Raw genomic sequence first — 17,770 nt, forward strand, 5'->3', positions numbered from 1 at the left:
ATTTATTTATCAGGATCATTTCATAAAACTGCCATGACAATATCGGGTAACCCATTTCTTCTCAAAAGGAGCTTCCATGTGCTTTAGAAAAACGCAGCTGCCAGAGGTAGAAGATTAATGTGTATGAAACATTAATATGATTTAAAAAATTTAAAAAGAAGAATCAACAGGAGTTGATTGTGGTACTTCAGAAACTACAAGCAGGTAAAACTACACAGATTTTATTCTCCATTCAAAAATCATGGATCGTATTATCCATTTAGTACTGGAACCTGAAAACACCATAACCAACAATGTATAATTTCTAATTTCTTTCAAAGTTCTCAGTGTCTCTTTCTTGATTCTAAACTAGCAACATCAGATTCAGTATTAGTAGATGAAAAAGAGCTCAAGCAGAGCTTGGATGGGCATTGGACACAAGATATTTTTGTTGTTCTTTTCGGTATTGGCAGAGTTGGACTTTACCATTCCAACTCTACAGTTATTTGATTCTTCTTATTTTTCTCTGAAAATAACAGCTTGGTTCACAAATAAATATATTAAGTACATAATACACAAATAGATATATTAAGTACATAATACTGCCTTCTACACCTTCCAAAGCAATAATAACAGCTGCAGACATTCATATCAACTGAAGGGATCTAGGTGTTGAGTACAAACACATACCCTGAGAATAATCCCATTCAGAATGGTCCACGGGGGCAGACCGGATATTGGGTAGGACTTACTAAGTTTGGGTGTGGTTGCATTTCTAGCAGCTTGCCAATGCCTGTGCTTCCAGATACAAGCTGGAGATACAAGCTGCAGAGCTTGTTAGACCCTCCCATCTCTCCTACAGACTCAGGGAAGGAACGATCATTACACATTACATTTTTGTTGAATTGGCAAAAACACTTTACCTACAGCAAAGATTTTCTTTACAGGCTCTTTCCTGTCTCAAGGTTGCCAAAGGCTTCCCAAGCCAAAAAGAGAGGTTACTTACCTGTAATCATAGTTCTTTGAGTGGTCCTCTGTGAATCCACACAGATGGGTTTTACTGCACCTGCGCAGGACTTCTCAGAATATTCTAGAGCTTAAAAAGATGTGATTAGGACATTGCCCTGTGGCGCGCATGCTCCACCCGTCCGTAATATCTCAGTTCCGAAAATGTCCCTTGCTGTCAAGTCTCTGACCGAAACAAAGCTCAAGACACTAAGTGATGGAAAGCGGGGTGGATGGGCAGGATGTGTGGATTCACAGGGGACCACTCGAAGAACTATGGTTACGGGTAAGTAACCTCTCTTTCTTCTTCGTGGCTTCTATGAACACACAAAAATGGGTGACTAGCAAGCTCACTTACCAGAAGGAGGGCTGTTACACTAACAATGAAGTCAGCACAGCCCTTCCAAAACTTGCTTCTTTCTTGGCCCTGAAGCCCAGACAGTAATGCATCACGAAAGTCGAGGAAGTTGACCAAGTGGCTGCTTGACAAATATCAGGGACTTCAACGCCACACAGCCAGGCAGTGGAAGTGGCCATTACTCTCGTAAAGTGCGCTTTTAGCACATCTGGTGGAGCCTTGCCTGCCAAGTCATAAGCCAAAGTAATGGCAGAGACAATCCATCTCGAGACTATCTGTGAAGAGGCCAGAGAACCTTTCTGTGAGCCATGGAAACACACAAAGAGTCTGGGAGAAGTTTGAAAATCCTTAGTCCTGGAAATGCAAAATGCTAAAGCGCGAGGAACATTGAGGGAGTGCAGCATACACTCAACATCAGAAGAGGGAGATGGAAACAACGTCGGAAGAATCAAAGGCTGATTAACATGGAAATCTGAAATCACTTTAGGGAGGAAAGCGACATCTGGGTACAAGACAACTTTGTCTGGATAAAACTGAATATAAGGAGTGTTAACCCGAAGGGCAGCCAGTTTGCTTGCTCGACATGCAGACATTACAGCTACAAGAAAAAGAGTTTTGAGGGAGAAAAATTTAAGATGTGTCAAAGACATGGGCTCGAAAGGAGGCCAAGCGAGAGCACAGAGAACAACTTGGAGGGACCACTGAGGGAGTGGAGGTCACACAGGCGGGCGAATGTTCCGCAAGCCTCTAAGAAATATCTTGAGAGTTGGATGGGAAAATAGACGAGAGACCTCAGATCCAATAGGCTGATAGGATATTGTGACAACCCCAGACCTACTGGAGTATGCCACACTATAAATATGCTGCCACCAACCATTCCCTATAAGGAGTCACACAGACCAGGAATGGATTTTACTAAACAAAAGAACAAGGTTTATTGAAAAGACAAACAGGGTAAATAAAAAGATCAGGTAAATAGGATAAGGTAACGTGGCAAAGTCCCAACCATATACATACAACAGATTAGCTCCCACAGAACACTTTAAAGTAAAGCACAGACCCTGAACCTATCAGTTCTGGCTACCTATATAGAAACCTGAACCTATCAGGTATGTACTAACTGACACACAGTTGTACTCAGTCTGACACACAGACTCCAACTCCTCTCTCCACACCAGCTCTAAATATATATACAGTACAGCCCCTCCTCCCTGATGTCCCGCCTTCCACTCCCCATAGGATGGAACTTTCCCTCCAAACCCATGACAGACAGGTACCATCAGTGCTGTATGTGACACCTCCCCTCTTTATAAGTTGTTTTGCAGGGGAAAAGCTAAAGTGCTTTTCTCCAAAAAACAACCAGGATCAAAACACAAAACAGTTATACATTATAACACAATACCATAACCCATACTTACACTCTAGGTTAAACATAACACTTAGGCATTTAAATATTAACATTTGCAATACATTAAGTTACCTTTATTAATACAAACCAAGCCTGTTCAAAAAAAAAAAAAACAGGTACATTTAACTTTTGGTCACCAACATATACATAGTCCATGGTTTCTTCGCCGTCTTCACTCTTCGGGTCTTCTTGACAAGGCGTCAGCAACACAGTTCATTGACCCTCTGACCACCTTCACTTCAAAGTCATAATCTTGCAGGTTTAAAGCCCACCTCATAAGTTTACTATTGTGGGTTTTCATTGTCTTTAACCACTGCAGTGGTGAGTGGTCAGTGCACAGAACAAAATGTCTTCCCCAGATGTAAGGTTTGGCCTTCTGAATCGCGTATACTATGGCCAGGCACTCCTTTTCCACGGTTGCCAAATGTCTCTCACCTTTCTGGAGTTTCCTACTCAGGTAGGACACTGGATGCTGGTCACCATTTTCATCCTCCTGGCAAAGAACTGCTCCTACCCCGCTGTTAGACGCATCGGTGTAGATGATGAACTCCCGGTCGAAGTCGGGAGCACGCAGCACTGGATAATGGATGAGCGCCCCCTTCAGCCTCCGGAACGCCTCCTCACAGTCGCTGGTCCACGGGATGCGGTCATCAGTCTTCTTCCGCGTCAGATCGGTCAGCGGACTCGCTATCTCGCTAAACCTCGGGATGAACTTTCTGTAGTAGCCCACCAACCCAAGAAATGATTTGACTTTTTTCTTGGTGTTGGGTCTGGGCCAATCACGAACGGCTTCTATCTTGGCCTCTAGGGGTTTGATCACTCCTCCCCCTACTATGTGACCCAAGTATTTTATTTCTGGGCTACCCAGCTGACACTTGCTTGCCTTTACCGTTAGCCCTGCTGCACTTAACCTCTGCAGCACTATCTCCAGGTGTTTCAGGTGATCTTCCCAGGTATTACTGAAGATCCCTATATCGTCAATGTAGGCCACAGTAAAGTCACTGAGCCCTGCTAAGGTCTGGTCCATCAGCCTTTGGAATGTGGCTGGTGCATTTCTGAGACCAAAACTCAGGACTCTAAACTCATAGAGACCGAAAGGGCTGCAAAATGCGGTCTTTTCTTGATCCCTGGGATCAATCCTTAATTGCCAGTATCCCTTTACTAGGTCCAATGATGAAATGAACCGACAACCCCCTATGGTTTCAATCAGGTTGTCTAGCCTGGGCATTGGGTAGGCATCAGGAGTGGTTACGCGGTTTAATTTCCGGTAATCTACACAAAACCTAATGCTCCCATCAGGCTTGTCTACCAGGACTATCGGAGAGGACCAAGGACTAGAAGAGGGGACGATTATGTTCTCCCTAAGCATCTCGTCCAGCTCCTTCCGCACCTTGTCCCTATAGGGTCCCGTCACTCGGTATGGGGATACTGCTTGCGGGGGTGCATCCCCTGTGTGGATCCGATGCATCACTCCCTTCACTGTCCCCGGCTTACTTGAAAAAACCTTTTGATATTTGGTGAGCAGCACTTTTAGTTCCTGCTGCTGGTCTTGGGTGAGTGCAGGACTGATCTTTACCTCATCTGGGTTGTATTTTACTTCCCCTCTACCCTCCCAGAAGGGTAATTCAGCTTCCTCACTCTCAGCTGCTTTTATTGCAAATAAAACCCTCTGTTCCCCTCTGTAGTAGGGTTTCAGGGCATTCACATGTACCACCCTCCTTGCTTGGTGTTCCTCCTGCTCTATAAGGTAGTTCAGGTCCGACATCTTGGAAATGACCCTATATGGTCCTGCCCATTTGAGCTGCAGTTTGTTCTCTTTGCAGGGCCTAAGCCAAAGCACTTCCTCCCCTGGGTTAAAGTGCCTCTCCCTGGCTTTCTGGTCATACCAGGTTTTCTGTCTAACCTTCTGAGCTTGCAGGTTCTCTGCTGCTAGCTCTAGGTTTCTCTTTAGGTCATTCATTAAAGAGTCTATATATGTCACAACATCTTGTGGGTCATCCTGGGTGATCTGTTCCCAATTTTGTTTGATTAAATCTAGTGGACCTTTCACCCTTCTCCCAAACAAAAGTTCAAACGGACTGAACCCGGTACTGGCTTGTGGCACTGATCGATAAGCAAACAAAAGGGATTGCAGCTTCTGGTCCCAATTGTTTGGATTCTCTGCCAAGTAAGCCCTAATCATGCGCATCAGAGTCCCATTGAACTTCTCCGTTAACCCATTACTTTCGGGGTGATAGGCAGTGGTTTCCTTGTGTTTAATTCCACAGATTTGCCATAACCGTTTCATGAGCTTTGATGTAAACGATGTGCCCAAATCTGTGATTATTTCTGAGGCAAATCCCATCCTGGACATATACCCCACCAAGGCATCTGCCACTGTGTTAGTTTCAATGTTAGTCAAGGGAATGGCTTCGGGGTACCTCGTGGCATGGTCCACAATGGTGAGAATGAACCGGTTCCCCCTTTTTGTGGCCTTGGGCAAAGGTCCCACAATATCCACTCCTATACATTTAAACGGGGTGTCAATCACAGGCAAAGGGCACAACTTCGCTTTGGTCCTGTCACGGTTATTCCCCTGCCTCTGACACACATCACATTGTTTACAGAACTCCTTGATCTGCTTCCCTATTTCAGGCCAGTAAAAATTTTGTGTGATTCTCTGCTGGGTTTTGTTCACCCCTAAGTGCGCAGCAAACATGTCAGAGTGCCCCCTTTGTAAGATCACAGGGCGATACTTTTCAGGTACCACTAGCTGACTTCTGATCCCATCTCCCCCTTTTGAGATATTCCTCAGGGTCTCTCTATATAAAATTCCCTTTTCCTCACGAAATCTCACTGGGGTTTCAGGCGTTAGCTGGGCGTCTGTCACCTTTTCAAAACACTTTTGGAGAGTGGTGTCTGCCTTTTGCTCTTGGCCAAATTTGCTGTCTGTGGTTAAGGTTTCTACCACAGCTTCGGAACTCCCCTCATCTGCTTCCGCCTCGGGCTCTACAGTACCCCCCTGAACTGTCCCCGTGGTAGCTTGTGAGCGTGTAATCACTAGCACCCGTTTCACATGTTCAGCCAGGTCATTTCCCACGAGCACGGCTGCTGGCAGAGTCGATGAAATCGCTAGCCGCCAAACTCCCCTCCAGCCTTGAAAGCTCACAGGTACCTCAGCTACTGGCAGTGAGATCACCTGTCCCTCAATCCGTGCCACCTTCAGGCTCTCATTTGGGATTATATACTTCCTAGGAATAATGTCTGGATGGCATAGGGTCACCTGGGAACAAGTATCCCTTAGCCCCCTATACTGATGGTCAAGTATTCCTACGTCCACCCCTGCGGTCTCAAACAATTGTGAATCTGTCCTCACTAGTAAGCAGCGCTTGACCTCCACAAGAGGACCATTTTCCCCAGCCTGATCAGCAGATGTATCTGTTCCAGATTGAGTAGCCATGGTAACAGGCTCCCTCAGTGGCAAGGAGCTTTGCTCTTTCTGGACACAGAACACAGCTTTTGGCTTGGTTCCACTCAAATCATGAGGCAAATTTCCCTTTAGCTGCTTTAATTTCTCACACTCTGAGATTAGATGGCCCTTTCCTTGACAGAAATAACATTTTCTGCTGTACTTGGAGTCTTTCTCCTCTGGTTTTGGTTTTCCCTCCAAAATCTGAGGTCTTGGTGGTTTCATGTCTGAGGGCTTCCCTTCAACATGGGCCCCTCCCCCTTGCTGGTTTTTCCCTGGTCCCTGAGAGTACCTGCTGTAGGTTTCTTTGGGCTTACCCACAGTTTTCCCCTCAGCACCTAAGGGCTTCCTTATTTGGGAAATAAAATCTGCGATCTCTGCCGCTTCTGCCACAGATTTAGGTTTCCTTTCCCTCACCTGGAACTTCAGTTCCCCATGCAGGACTGAATAAAACTGTTCCAGCGCTATCAGGTCTTTGAGCTGCTGGAAGGTCTCTGTCCCCTCCTGAGACAGCCATTTCTCTAGCAACCTCACCAGTTGGGCCCCCACTTGGGTAAAAGTCTGCTCTGGTTTCTTTGTGAGTGACCTGAATCTTTGCCTCAGCTGTTCCGCATTTATCCCATGTCTGGCAAACACCAGTTTTTTAAACTCAGCGAAGTCTTTCAGCAGTTCCACTGGCATCTCTGCATAGACTTCTGCCAGGCTGCCACTGATTAAAGATCGCATAATGGTCATCTTCTCAGTTTCCCTTACTGAGAAGTCCACAAACGCTCTTTCCACGAGGGAAAAGAACACCTCAGGGCAATCTCCCTTGTGGTACACAGGGAATTTCTTCAGGTCAGTTTTAGACAGGCTGCCTTCCCCATTCCCTGGGTTCCCCTCATTATTATTGTTATTACTATTTCTACTCATTATCTCCAGCTTCTTCAGCTCAAACGCCATTTTCTCTCTCTCCAATTCCATTTCAAATTGTCTCTGTTTCTCCCTTTCCTCCATTCTTTCTCTCTCTAATCTTTCCTCCATTTCCCTCACCCTCAGTTCATGCTGTTGGGCTAGGAGCATTTTTCTGAGTTCTGGGTTCTGTTCTCCCGTGTTCTCATCCTGCACTGAGCCAAATTCCTCCTCAGAACCTTGGTCTACCTGTGGTTCTCTCACTTCACCCATTTCTGCCATTTGGCTTCGAGTCAAGGGCATAATCCCCCCCAGAACAGGCTGCCTTCAAAAGTCAAGCCTCAAAATAAAGCGACGACTTTTTTCCTTTTGCCTCAGAAACAGCCTTCTATAGATTGCTGCTGTTCCTTCAGCACCAACTTGCAACTGTTGCCAGGCAGAATTCACCCCCTCTGCTAGGCCTCTCAGCAGACAGGCTAGATCACTGTTACTTCACACAGCTTTGCCTCAGCTCTTTCCCGCCAAAACGGGTTGCCTCAGAGCTCCCTAATCTAGTCCCCAATCTGAGTGCGCACGTTCTTCCACTAGCCTACCTCCCCGTGAGGTAAGCCTAGAAGATTACCTACGCGCCCTCAGATTTTCCCTGACTAGACCCCCCTTGCTCTGGGCACACTTGCCAAGGCTTTGCTGGACCACTAGACAACTGGACCAGTCATATCCCACACGCTGGACACCAATCGATGTGGCAACCCCAGACCTACTGGAGTATGCCACACTATAAATATGCTGCCACCAACCATTCCCTATAAGGAGTCACACAGACCAGGAATGGATTTTACTAAACAAAAGAACAAGGTTTATTGAAAAGACAAACAGGGTAAATAAAAAGATCAGGTAAATAGGATAAGGTAACGTGGCAAAGTCCCAGCCATATACATACAACCGATTAGCTCCCACAGAACACTTTAAAGTAAAGCACAGACCCTGAACCTATCAGTTCTGGCTACCTATATAGAAACCTGAACCTATCAGGTATGTACTAACTGACACACAGTTGTACCCAGTCTGACACACAGACTCCAACTCCTCTCTCCACACCAGCTCTAAATATATATACAGTACAGCCCCTCCTCCCTGATGTCCCGCCTTCCACTCCCCATAGGATGGAACTTTCCCTCCAAACCCATGACAGACAGGTACCATCAGTGCTGTATGTGACAGATATTATTGAAGAAATATAAACTTTTAACATGGAGTGGGCCAAACCTTGATCAAACAGGTGACGAAGAAACATGAGGAGGGTACCAGGAAACAGGAACCACTGATAAACCTCTTGATGCAACAAATCTAGAGAAAACATTCCACTTATAGGAATACAACAATTCAGTAGAGGGTTTCCTAGCTTTGTCCAGTACCTGTGCTATGACCGGGGGGGGGGGGATTCTCCACGCCATGAGGTGTAAAGATTCCAGGTCGGGCTGACAAACACGGCCATCGTTCTGAGTCAGTAAGTGTGGCCGAAAAGGCAGTCTCAGGACTTCGGCTGCCATGGCCCTGAGAGGAGTAAACCAGGGTTGTCAAGGCCACCATGGTGCTATTAAGATGGCATTGGCTGATAGCTGGCAGAGCTTGACTATTGTCTGCTGGATAAGAGGAATTGGGGGGGAAAGGTAGAGCAGGACATTGCCCCAGTCTACCATGAAGGCGTCGCCTAGGGAGTTCACGCCGCGTCCCGCTCAAGAGCAGTAGCTGCTGCATTTCGAGTTGGTCTGGATAGCAAAAATGTTGAGATCTGGTGTTCCCCATTGGTTGCAGAAATGGTGGAAGGCAGCGTCATCAAGAACCCACTCGTGGGTTTGGATGGTCAGATGGCTCAAACGGTCAGCAACGTCGCTGTCCTCTGTAGATATATGAATAGCCACAGGGAAGATGTGGCGGTCATAGCATCATTCCCATAGCTGGACTGCAAGGTATAGGAGAGCCAGTAAATGAGTACCCCCTTGTTTGTTTACATAATACAGAGTGATATTATATGTGGTAACCTGGATTTCGCAACCAGCTATGAGGAGGTGGAAAGAGTGGAAAGCCTTGATGACTGCCAGCATTTCTAGGTGGTTGATATGCAGTAACTTTTCTGAGTTGAACCACAGAGCATGAATTTCGTGATTGCCACAGTGTGTGCCCCATCCTATTGGGCTGGCATCCATCATGACCTGTACAGTCAGTTGAAAAGGTCAAAAAGGACGGCCTACAAGAAGGTGTGGGACGAAGGTCCACCAAGTGAGTTGGCAAGTGAACTCCAGAGTGACAAGATGTTTTAAAGGATGATCTAACAGGGGGTTGAACAGGGACAGGAACCAGGCTTGCAAAGATTGCATCTTTGCCTACCTTGATGTGGGGGCGCTCACTACCTTGGTACATGCGCTCGTAATCTCCAGATTAGACCACTGTAATGCGCTCTACGTGGGGCTACCTTTGGGGTTGCTGCGGAAACTACAGGTGGTGCAGAATGCGGCGGCCAGATTAATCAGTGGTGTGAAAAAATACCAACATATTTCACCCACTCTGGCCGCCTTGCATTGGCTGCCCATCCGTTTCCGCATCGACTTCAAAGTGTTGATGCTCACGTATAAAGCCCTAAACGGTTTAGGGCCTCGATACTTGGCGGAACGCCTTCTCCCGCCAAGATCTACCCGTGTCACCCGCACAAGCCAGGAGGTGAGGTTGAGGAGCCTAACGCCGAGGGAGGCCCGGAAGGAGAAGACAAGAAATCGGGCCTTCTCGGCGGTGGCTCCTCGCCTCTGGAACAACTTACCTCCTGTGATCCGCAGGTCTCCCTCGCTGGGTGTCTTCAAGAAGCAATTGAAGACTTGGTTGTTCCGGCAGGCCTTTCCATCATATTCCTCTTGACCCCCTTCTTTTTTGCTTTGTTTTTTGTTTTGTGTATTATATGATTTAATGTAGTGCTTTCTTTTTTTTTTAGAATTGTCTGTCTCCGTTGTTTATATTATCTTTATGGTTGTTAGCCGCCTAGAGTGGTCCGTTTGGACCAGATAGGCGGGGTATAAATCAAATAAATAAATAAATAAATAAATAAATCTTGAGTCTCCCATGTTGGAGCGTGGAAGTGGTTGAGGCCATCAAGCCTAGGAGATGTTGTGCGTGCCAAGCAGAAACCATGGCATGAGGTTGGAAATGTCGAATAGCACTTGTCAATTTGGATATCCATCAGGGAGGGATAAAAACTCTGGCCTTGATTGAATCGAGATGCACCCCAATGCAGTCTATGGTCTGCGATGGTTTGAGATGAGACTTCTTGAAATTGACTTGCAAACCGAGTTCTGCCACAGTCTGAAGAACAAAGGCAGAGTCCCTTCGGGCTGCGGAGTATGACCCTGCTACTATCAACCAATTGTTTATACTGTATATGGAAATACTGTGGTGTTGTGCAGGCAAAGGTAGGCAGCCACAGGAGCCATACACTTTGTGAAAGTTCTTGGAGTGGTGGACAGCCCAAAGGGGAGGGCACAGAATTGGTAAGTCCTGTCCATGAAAGAAGAAACAAAGGTATTTGAAGTGACGTTCGTGAATGGAGATACGGAAATACGATCACAAACCAATCGTCTAGAAAAAGCAGTGGGATAATGGATTCCAGGGTGACCATGCAAAAGCACTTTGGATGGATGTAGGTGTTGAGAAGTTGCTGGTTCAGGATGGGGCAAAGGCCTCTATCACGTTTGGGGATGGTAATGTATAGAATAGAAACCATTTAGAACATCTTGGGAAGGTACTTGTTGGATAGTGTATTTCTGGATGAGAAGAGAAATTTCATACTCTAGGGTAGGTGAGTAAGTCGTATATTGGAGAGAGCCAAATGGAGGGAGGTTGGTGAATTCTAACAGGTAGCCGTGTTGTATGATAGAGAGTACCCAAGCGTCCTTGGTGACAATGGACCACTTGTCGAGAAAGGGAGCCAGACGGGGATGATGGGGATAGCAGAGTAAATGGTACTGACTCTCCCGCTTCTGAAATGTAGTCCTGGTCTGGTATATGTAGACGTCTCCTCTGAGATGGGAGAGAAATCTGAACGACCAGAGGCTCTCAAGGGTGGTGAGGCTTAGAAATCTGCTTAGCTTTCTTTTGCTTAGCTCTGTCTTTATCCTTTTGCTTCTTATTAGGTCTGGCCATAGCCGAAGCCAAATACAACTTCAACACCGAGGTCGATGCCAAGGGGAATTTCAGCTTGGAAGCCTTGGTAGAGGCCTTTGGTAATGGAGTAATTGGAGCCGGTGGGTGAGAAGACTCAGACTGAGGCACTGGAGTGGAGGTAGGCTCCATCATGGGGCTGGTTGGGTGCCTTGAGGGTGTTAAGGATTTTCCCCACAAATGGGACCAAAGTCATTGCAGTCAGAGTTTAAGAGGCAGCTTTGTTAATTTTTTACACTCCGGACAGGAGTGGGTCTGATGACTTTTGCCGAGGCAGAACAAACAACGATCGTGGCCATCGGAAAAAGTTATTTTATTGGCACACGTCATACAATGCTTGGATGGGCCTGAAGAGGCCATAAAAAGGTCATGAAGGTGGGTGGGAAGATGAAAAAAATAACTCACAGGGAAACGTCTGTAAATTAAAAACTGATCAAGTCTGTAATCCAGGAATCAAAAACGTAAGGCAGTCCGTAAGATTAAAAAAAAAAAAAAGATTGAGAAAGTGAGAAAATCGCTCTAATAATCGCTACAGAAGTCCAAATTCAGCGGCAGCTAAAAGGAACAGAGATATTATGGACAGGCGGAGCCACGGGACAATGTCCTACTAATCACGTCTTTTTAAGCTCTAGAATATTCTGAGAAGTCCTGCACAGGTGCAGTAAAATCCATTTGTGTGGATTCACAGAGACCACAAAGAAGAAAGGATTGCTAGGGAGCTTTAGAACCTGAAGCAGGGGATAGGAGGTTTTTAATTTAATCAAAGGATGTCCATTGCCAGATGTTGAGGTCATCCGGCTTGCATGGAATAAATTTACGCCAGCAGGATTTCAGCTACTGAATCAGCCACCAGTTCAGACTCTCATCAGTTTACATATGAAGCATGTTTTAAATTCCACTGGGCATATTTTTACACTTGTGAGACTAAAATGCACTTGCCATTGTAATCACCATTCCTCCAGACTGGAAAAATTCTTTTGAACTAGTTCACCTGCCTTTTCATCCCTAATTCCAGATCATTTATAGACAAGTTTAAAAAAGCCACAAAACCAGCACAGATTTTCAGGGTATCCCAGCACTCACATCTGTAATATCTGTGCCAGAGTCAGAAGTCACATCCTCAGAGAACAATTCTGAAGCAGAACTCTCCATGTAGTCACCATATACATTCCTGCAGCTAGCAGACTTGGTCCCTCAGCAACAGATGAGTTGCCCTCCGTAGAGAAGACCACTAAGGAACATGCCCTGCTCATGAACTGGTGAAAGAAGCTGAAAGACCACCCATTTAAGAGGGTGTTGGCCTCAGAACACCAAGCTGCCTCTTGTTGGTTACACATATAAGAAGCAAAGACCTCAGGCTCTTCACATAAGCACACACTTTTAAAGTGGGGATCTCCTCAAACAGAAGAAATGCTAATGATTTTCCCAAATGTTTACAGTGGATTTCAGGAAATATTCAGAGGACCAGGTTACATAAAGCTTCAGTTCTGGTACTTCTACTCCTGGAACAATACAGGTTCTACCACTGTGTAAATTATTTGGTGAAACTCATCTGCTCCTGTTGCCTTGTTCCTAGTGCTCTTCTTCCTGAAATGGCTCCTCACATTTTGATCAATAAAATAAAGAAGAAAACTGATTAAGTGACTATACTTTTATTTGATGCCTTGCATTGCTTGAAACCAGATGGAGACACCGTAAACTGTCATTTATCAGCCACTGCCAGCCATCTGATGGAAAAGAAAGTGCATTTGTTAGTACAATAGTTACATAAAATGTAATACTTTTATTGAGTCGACTCCTCCATCAGTTCCATTGATTCAAATAAGTCTACACTAATTGTGACTTACTGTGCTAAATTAAGTTACAGAGCAGTCCCATCAGAATTAACAGAACTTAGAGGAATTCACTTACTAAAACCCCACAGAATCAGTGGTTCTATTGTTGTGTGCTTTGCTATGCCAAGCAACAGGATTTTGGCCATTAAGTGTTATAGAAAAGTAGCTTCCATCAATCATGTCCCAAGACATAAAGGCAGTAGGAAGTGTAGGATCATGCACAGTACCTTCAAGAAATGTGAGCAGAATTGCACTACTTCTTACACCTTTCTAATACCTTACACCATCTTCATTTCTTCCACCACCCCTTGATTCCAGTTCTGCATCCTTTTGATAATAGTACTTTCAATTATACTGAATGTGGCAAATAAAATGCAATCACAGCATCATGATGCCTTTGACAGCAGGAAGTAACAACTAAAATACTAAGATGATTAGTATCAGAAGAACTTATACAGCACTGTAAGAACTTATACAACATAGAAGAAATTATACAGCTCTAAGGAACATTCAGTGTTAAGAGGGAAAAAGCCATGATTCTCAGTGGATAGAGTGATGGACTAGGACTCTGGAGAACAGAGTCTGAATGCTCACTTGGCCATCGAAACTGACTGGGGAAGCAGAACTGATAAAACCACTCCTTAAACATCTCACTTACCTTGAAAGCCCTATTTCTATAGGGCTGCTATAAGTCTGTTCCGATTTGATGACACAGAAACACACAAACACACACACAAATACACACACACAGAGAGAGATAGCCATACTCTTTGCAAATGAGATAAATAGAACTGTGAATTTAAATGAAAACGCATTATTTAAAAGACAAGAAAATGTAGAACATTAGAAACATAACATACCAATTATGGGATCTTTCCTAAACGGCATTTTGGAAAGCGACAACTTTTCAATCAAAGTGCAGACTAAAACACAGGGAAAAAGTATAATTCTGTGTTAACATGGTGCACTAAACAGGAACAGGACAACCAATATGTATTCAAACACAGAGTCATAACTTCAGCAAACACTGTGAGAACAATCTTATTAAAATCGCTACGTAGTAGGATACAGGAAATATATTTACTAACTAGCATAAAAACATTATAACAAATATCATGGCACAAAATAAGGTCTCTGGAAGCTGTATGCTATTGTATAGTGAAATCTAGTCCCGTGTTATACAGAACTTGTCAATGGAGCAGTCTGTTGAAGTGGCATACAGAGGTCGAAACTGAGACTCCTCAGCTTTCTACATACGTTGTCTTTGATTGTCAGGGAAAATTTCTACTTCTACAAATGTATCTTTTCAGCAGGAGCCTACATATGTGCACTATAGCAGAATAAACTTTTTTTTTTGAGTAGGAGGGCTACTGACATATCATTAAAAAGGAGGACTGGCAGCACTAAAATGGAGGGCACTGAGGACAAAAATAACCTTTAAAAGGAGGACATTTTTCTGTAGTTTACTAAATATGAATATACGGGGATTAATATTTTAATTTCATTACAGTAAGATTGTTGAGTATTAAGCTATAAATGCAATCACTGCTCATAATGAATTAACTGTTGTTTAAAAATATTTTATTTTTAATTCATTAAATAGCATTTAATCCTTAAATGTACTGCAAAACTACTTAAACAAAAAGAAAATAAATGAGACAGATTTCACTCGCTGATTCAATACAACTGTTGGACTCGCCAACACTTAAGTTACTTATAATTAAACAGAGGGAGCTACACTTTCTGAATGAAGAGCTGGCTCTTTGCAGTATCTGCTCCTTTTCCTGGGAAGGTGCTTTGAAACAAAGAATGATGGGAAGCATAGTCTCCACGATCACGTGCTTCATAAAACAGGCAACATCACACACTACTCTTTCCATCCTCCTATTGCTCCAGCTTCTGGACCAATAGGAGGACAAGATTTTACGAAGAACAGGGCACAGCCAAAATCCAGATCAATGCTGACAGTCTTCTGGAGTAAGGTGTCTGTGTAATCCCATTCTTCTTTCTGAGGAAGTGGACTTGGCCACAAAAGCTCACATTAAAATACAGCAGTTAGTCTTTAACGTCTCAAAATGTTTTTATCTTCTTTTTTTTCTTTTGGTTTTGTCTGACATATGTATTTCAAATACACCAGGAAACAACCTGACTTCTGAAACTTTTAATTTCAGACAAACTTTTAACTGCAGACAAACCTGGATGAGACAATGACATCTTTTTATTACAAAGAGACACTGAGCTCACTTCTTTAGCCTATAACAAAGGCCTTCATAATACATCCAAATACTGCTGAAGTACTTGTAACTCTCTAGACCACTGGTTCTTAACCTTGGGTTACTCAGGAGTTTTGGACTGCAACTCCCAGACGCCTTCACCACCAGCTGTCCTGACTGGGGTTTCTGGGAGTTGCAGTTCAAAAGCATCTGAGTAACAAAGGTTAAGAACCACTGCTCTAGACCCATCCAAGAGAGACAACTTGTTTATTCAAGGTTGTTATGATTTACTGAAGGTTGCTAAAGAATACCACCATGCTGGAACTTATTTATGTTTTATATGAGCATTAATTTTCACCTGAAACAAAATAATCTTTTTGGACAGAAAGTTCTTTAGGTTAAGAAGACCGGTCAAGTCACAAATTATGACAAAGTAATGACAATGAGTACAAACTGAAGGAAAGGCAGACCAGCTGAAAAGCTGAGTTCAGATTCCAAGAGCATACAGAACTTATTTCCAAAATACACTTATTACACTACTGTAATAAGTGTATTTTGGAAATAAGTGGTATCTGCAGGGAATTGATTCCAAGCAACCCTCTTGCAGAAGCTGGAAATTATGGCTAGAGGAAACCTATATATAGCATAGTCTGGTTCCCTCTAGGGGTCACTTCTGGTAATACGTATTGGTAATGCATATTTCTGTGGGCAGGGGAATTTAATATTTTCAGGCAATGGATAAGGGTAACTGCAGGTACTGATCTACAGATACAGCAGTCCTACTGTATTAGAATAAAACAAAGATGTGTAAGATTGATCAGAAAACACATAATGAACTCATGTCCTTGGAGCAAAGGCCAACAAATATATGTAATTTAACATACCAGCTGGTCTCATTAGTTCTCCACCTAAACCCCTAGAAAGCAAGAGCAAAATATACACTGAATGACAAATAAAAACAAAAATAAAATAATTTAAACTGACATGCTTCACAAAAAGTCAACCTTGTTCTCACAGGAAGGCCAAGCTACAGAATCCAAAACTTCAGAAATTTACAGATAATTTATTTTTTGTTTTCGCATATATCTATTAATTTTATTAAGAGCAACAAGATATTGTGTATCCCTCAGTCCCCTACTTTATGAAACGATATATATGATTAAGGCTAGCTACATCTCATCTCTTCTCACCATTTGAAACACACATTGTATGTCTTCTTACAATTTCTTGCTAGTAATTATGGTATATTGTTGCAATGTATTTATTATATATAATATAAATTAACTGTTGTTTCCTATTTTAAAAATGAAAAACATTTATATGCATCCTTTTTTTTAAAAAAAGCACTAATACATCACACAGAAAAAAATAGTTAAGAAGATCTTGGCTTAATAAACCAGGGTGTCCATGAACAGAGTGCACTCATAAACTGTTTCCTACTGTTTTGCTTCTTCCTTTAAATGAATAGCAATAACCAAATTTCTCTAAACAAACTAAAGACAGAACAATGTTTAAGTTTTACAATCATAAACAAATCTGGGCCACAATAAAATTAAAACTCTTGCTTGTTTGGAGGAATTAACTATGGTCTCTGGCTCATGTATAATGCAACATTGTGTTATACCTAAGTGCAGCTCTCTCACATAAGAGTGGTCTTTTATTAGCTCATGGTTCAAGCCAGCAGGGATATTTACTTTGACAAGCAATCAAAGCAAAAGCATTATGTGCAATCTGGAACCAATTCTTCTCTCATTATACTGTATGCTTTATATAAAATCCTATTATCATAATTAGAGATGTGGGTATTCGTCTACGAATATCCCTGTGCAGCTGGACCTAACGAGGGGCTGGCCGCTGTGGCCGGCCCATCCAGTCACGCATCCAGCAGCAGCCTCGCTCATCCTTCCAACTGCTCCCAGAGCTCAACTTTCTTCCTGCTCGCCTGGCCACTCAGCAGCCATCAGGGAGACTCGCCCTCCCTCCCACTGCTTGGAGTGGCCAGGCAAGCAGGAAAAGAGCGAAGCTCCGGGATTGATTGAAAGGAAGAGCGAAGCTGCTGCCACTGCTGGATGCATGAGTGCACAGGCCAGCCACAGGGGCCTTGTTACGTCCAGCTGCATGGGGACATTTGTATTTGTATACAAATATGAATACCTCCATCTCTAATCATAATTATTATGCTGATGTTATGGGTCATCAATTCACCTCCAACTTGTTCAGCTCTTGTAAACTATGGAGTCGATTTTTCTCATGCTTGGTCTTCCTCTTTTCGTGCTGCCTCCAGAAATAGTTCAGGCTTGATTTGCTCTAGGATCGACTTATTTATCTTTCTGACAGTCCAGGGTATTTGGAAAACTGTCTCTAGCACCAAATTTCAATTTAATCCATTTTTCTCTCAGCATTCTTCACTGTCCACTTTTCACACCC

The 17,770-nt window shown here is 43.6% G+C and overlaps 1 protein-coding gene across 2 annotated transcripts in view; it reads right to left on the reverse strand.

Annotated features, from left to right (window-relative positions):
- The window catches only part of TBCD (tubulin folding cofactor D), a 209,881-nt gene that overhangs the window by 31,596 nt on the left and 160,515 nt on the right, over positions 1-17,770 (reverse strand). For both annotated transcript variants that reach the window (XM_020785911.3, XM_020785913.3), the window contains exons 24-26: positions 16,228-16,259; positions 13,991-14,053; positions 12,946-13,022 (exon numbers count right to left, since the gene is read on the reverse strand). In XM_020785911.3, coding sequence (XP_020641570.2) covers positions 12,946-13,022; positions 13,991-14,053; positions 16,228-16,259 — 172 coding nt within the window. The remainder of the gene's footprint in view (positions 1-12,945; positions 13,023-13,990; positions 14,054-16,227; positions 16,260-17,770) is intronic.

The sequence above is a fragment of the Pogona vitticeps genome, chromosome 2 (assembly GCF_051106095.1).
Source record: "Pogona vitticeps strain Pit_001003342236 chromosome 2, PviZW2.1, whole genome shotgun sequence".
NCBI lineage: Eukaryota > Metazoa > Chordata > Lepidosauria > Squamata > Agamidae > Pogona > Pogona vitticeps.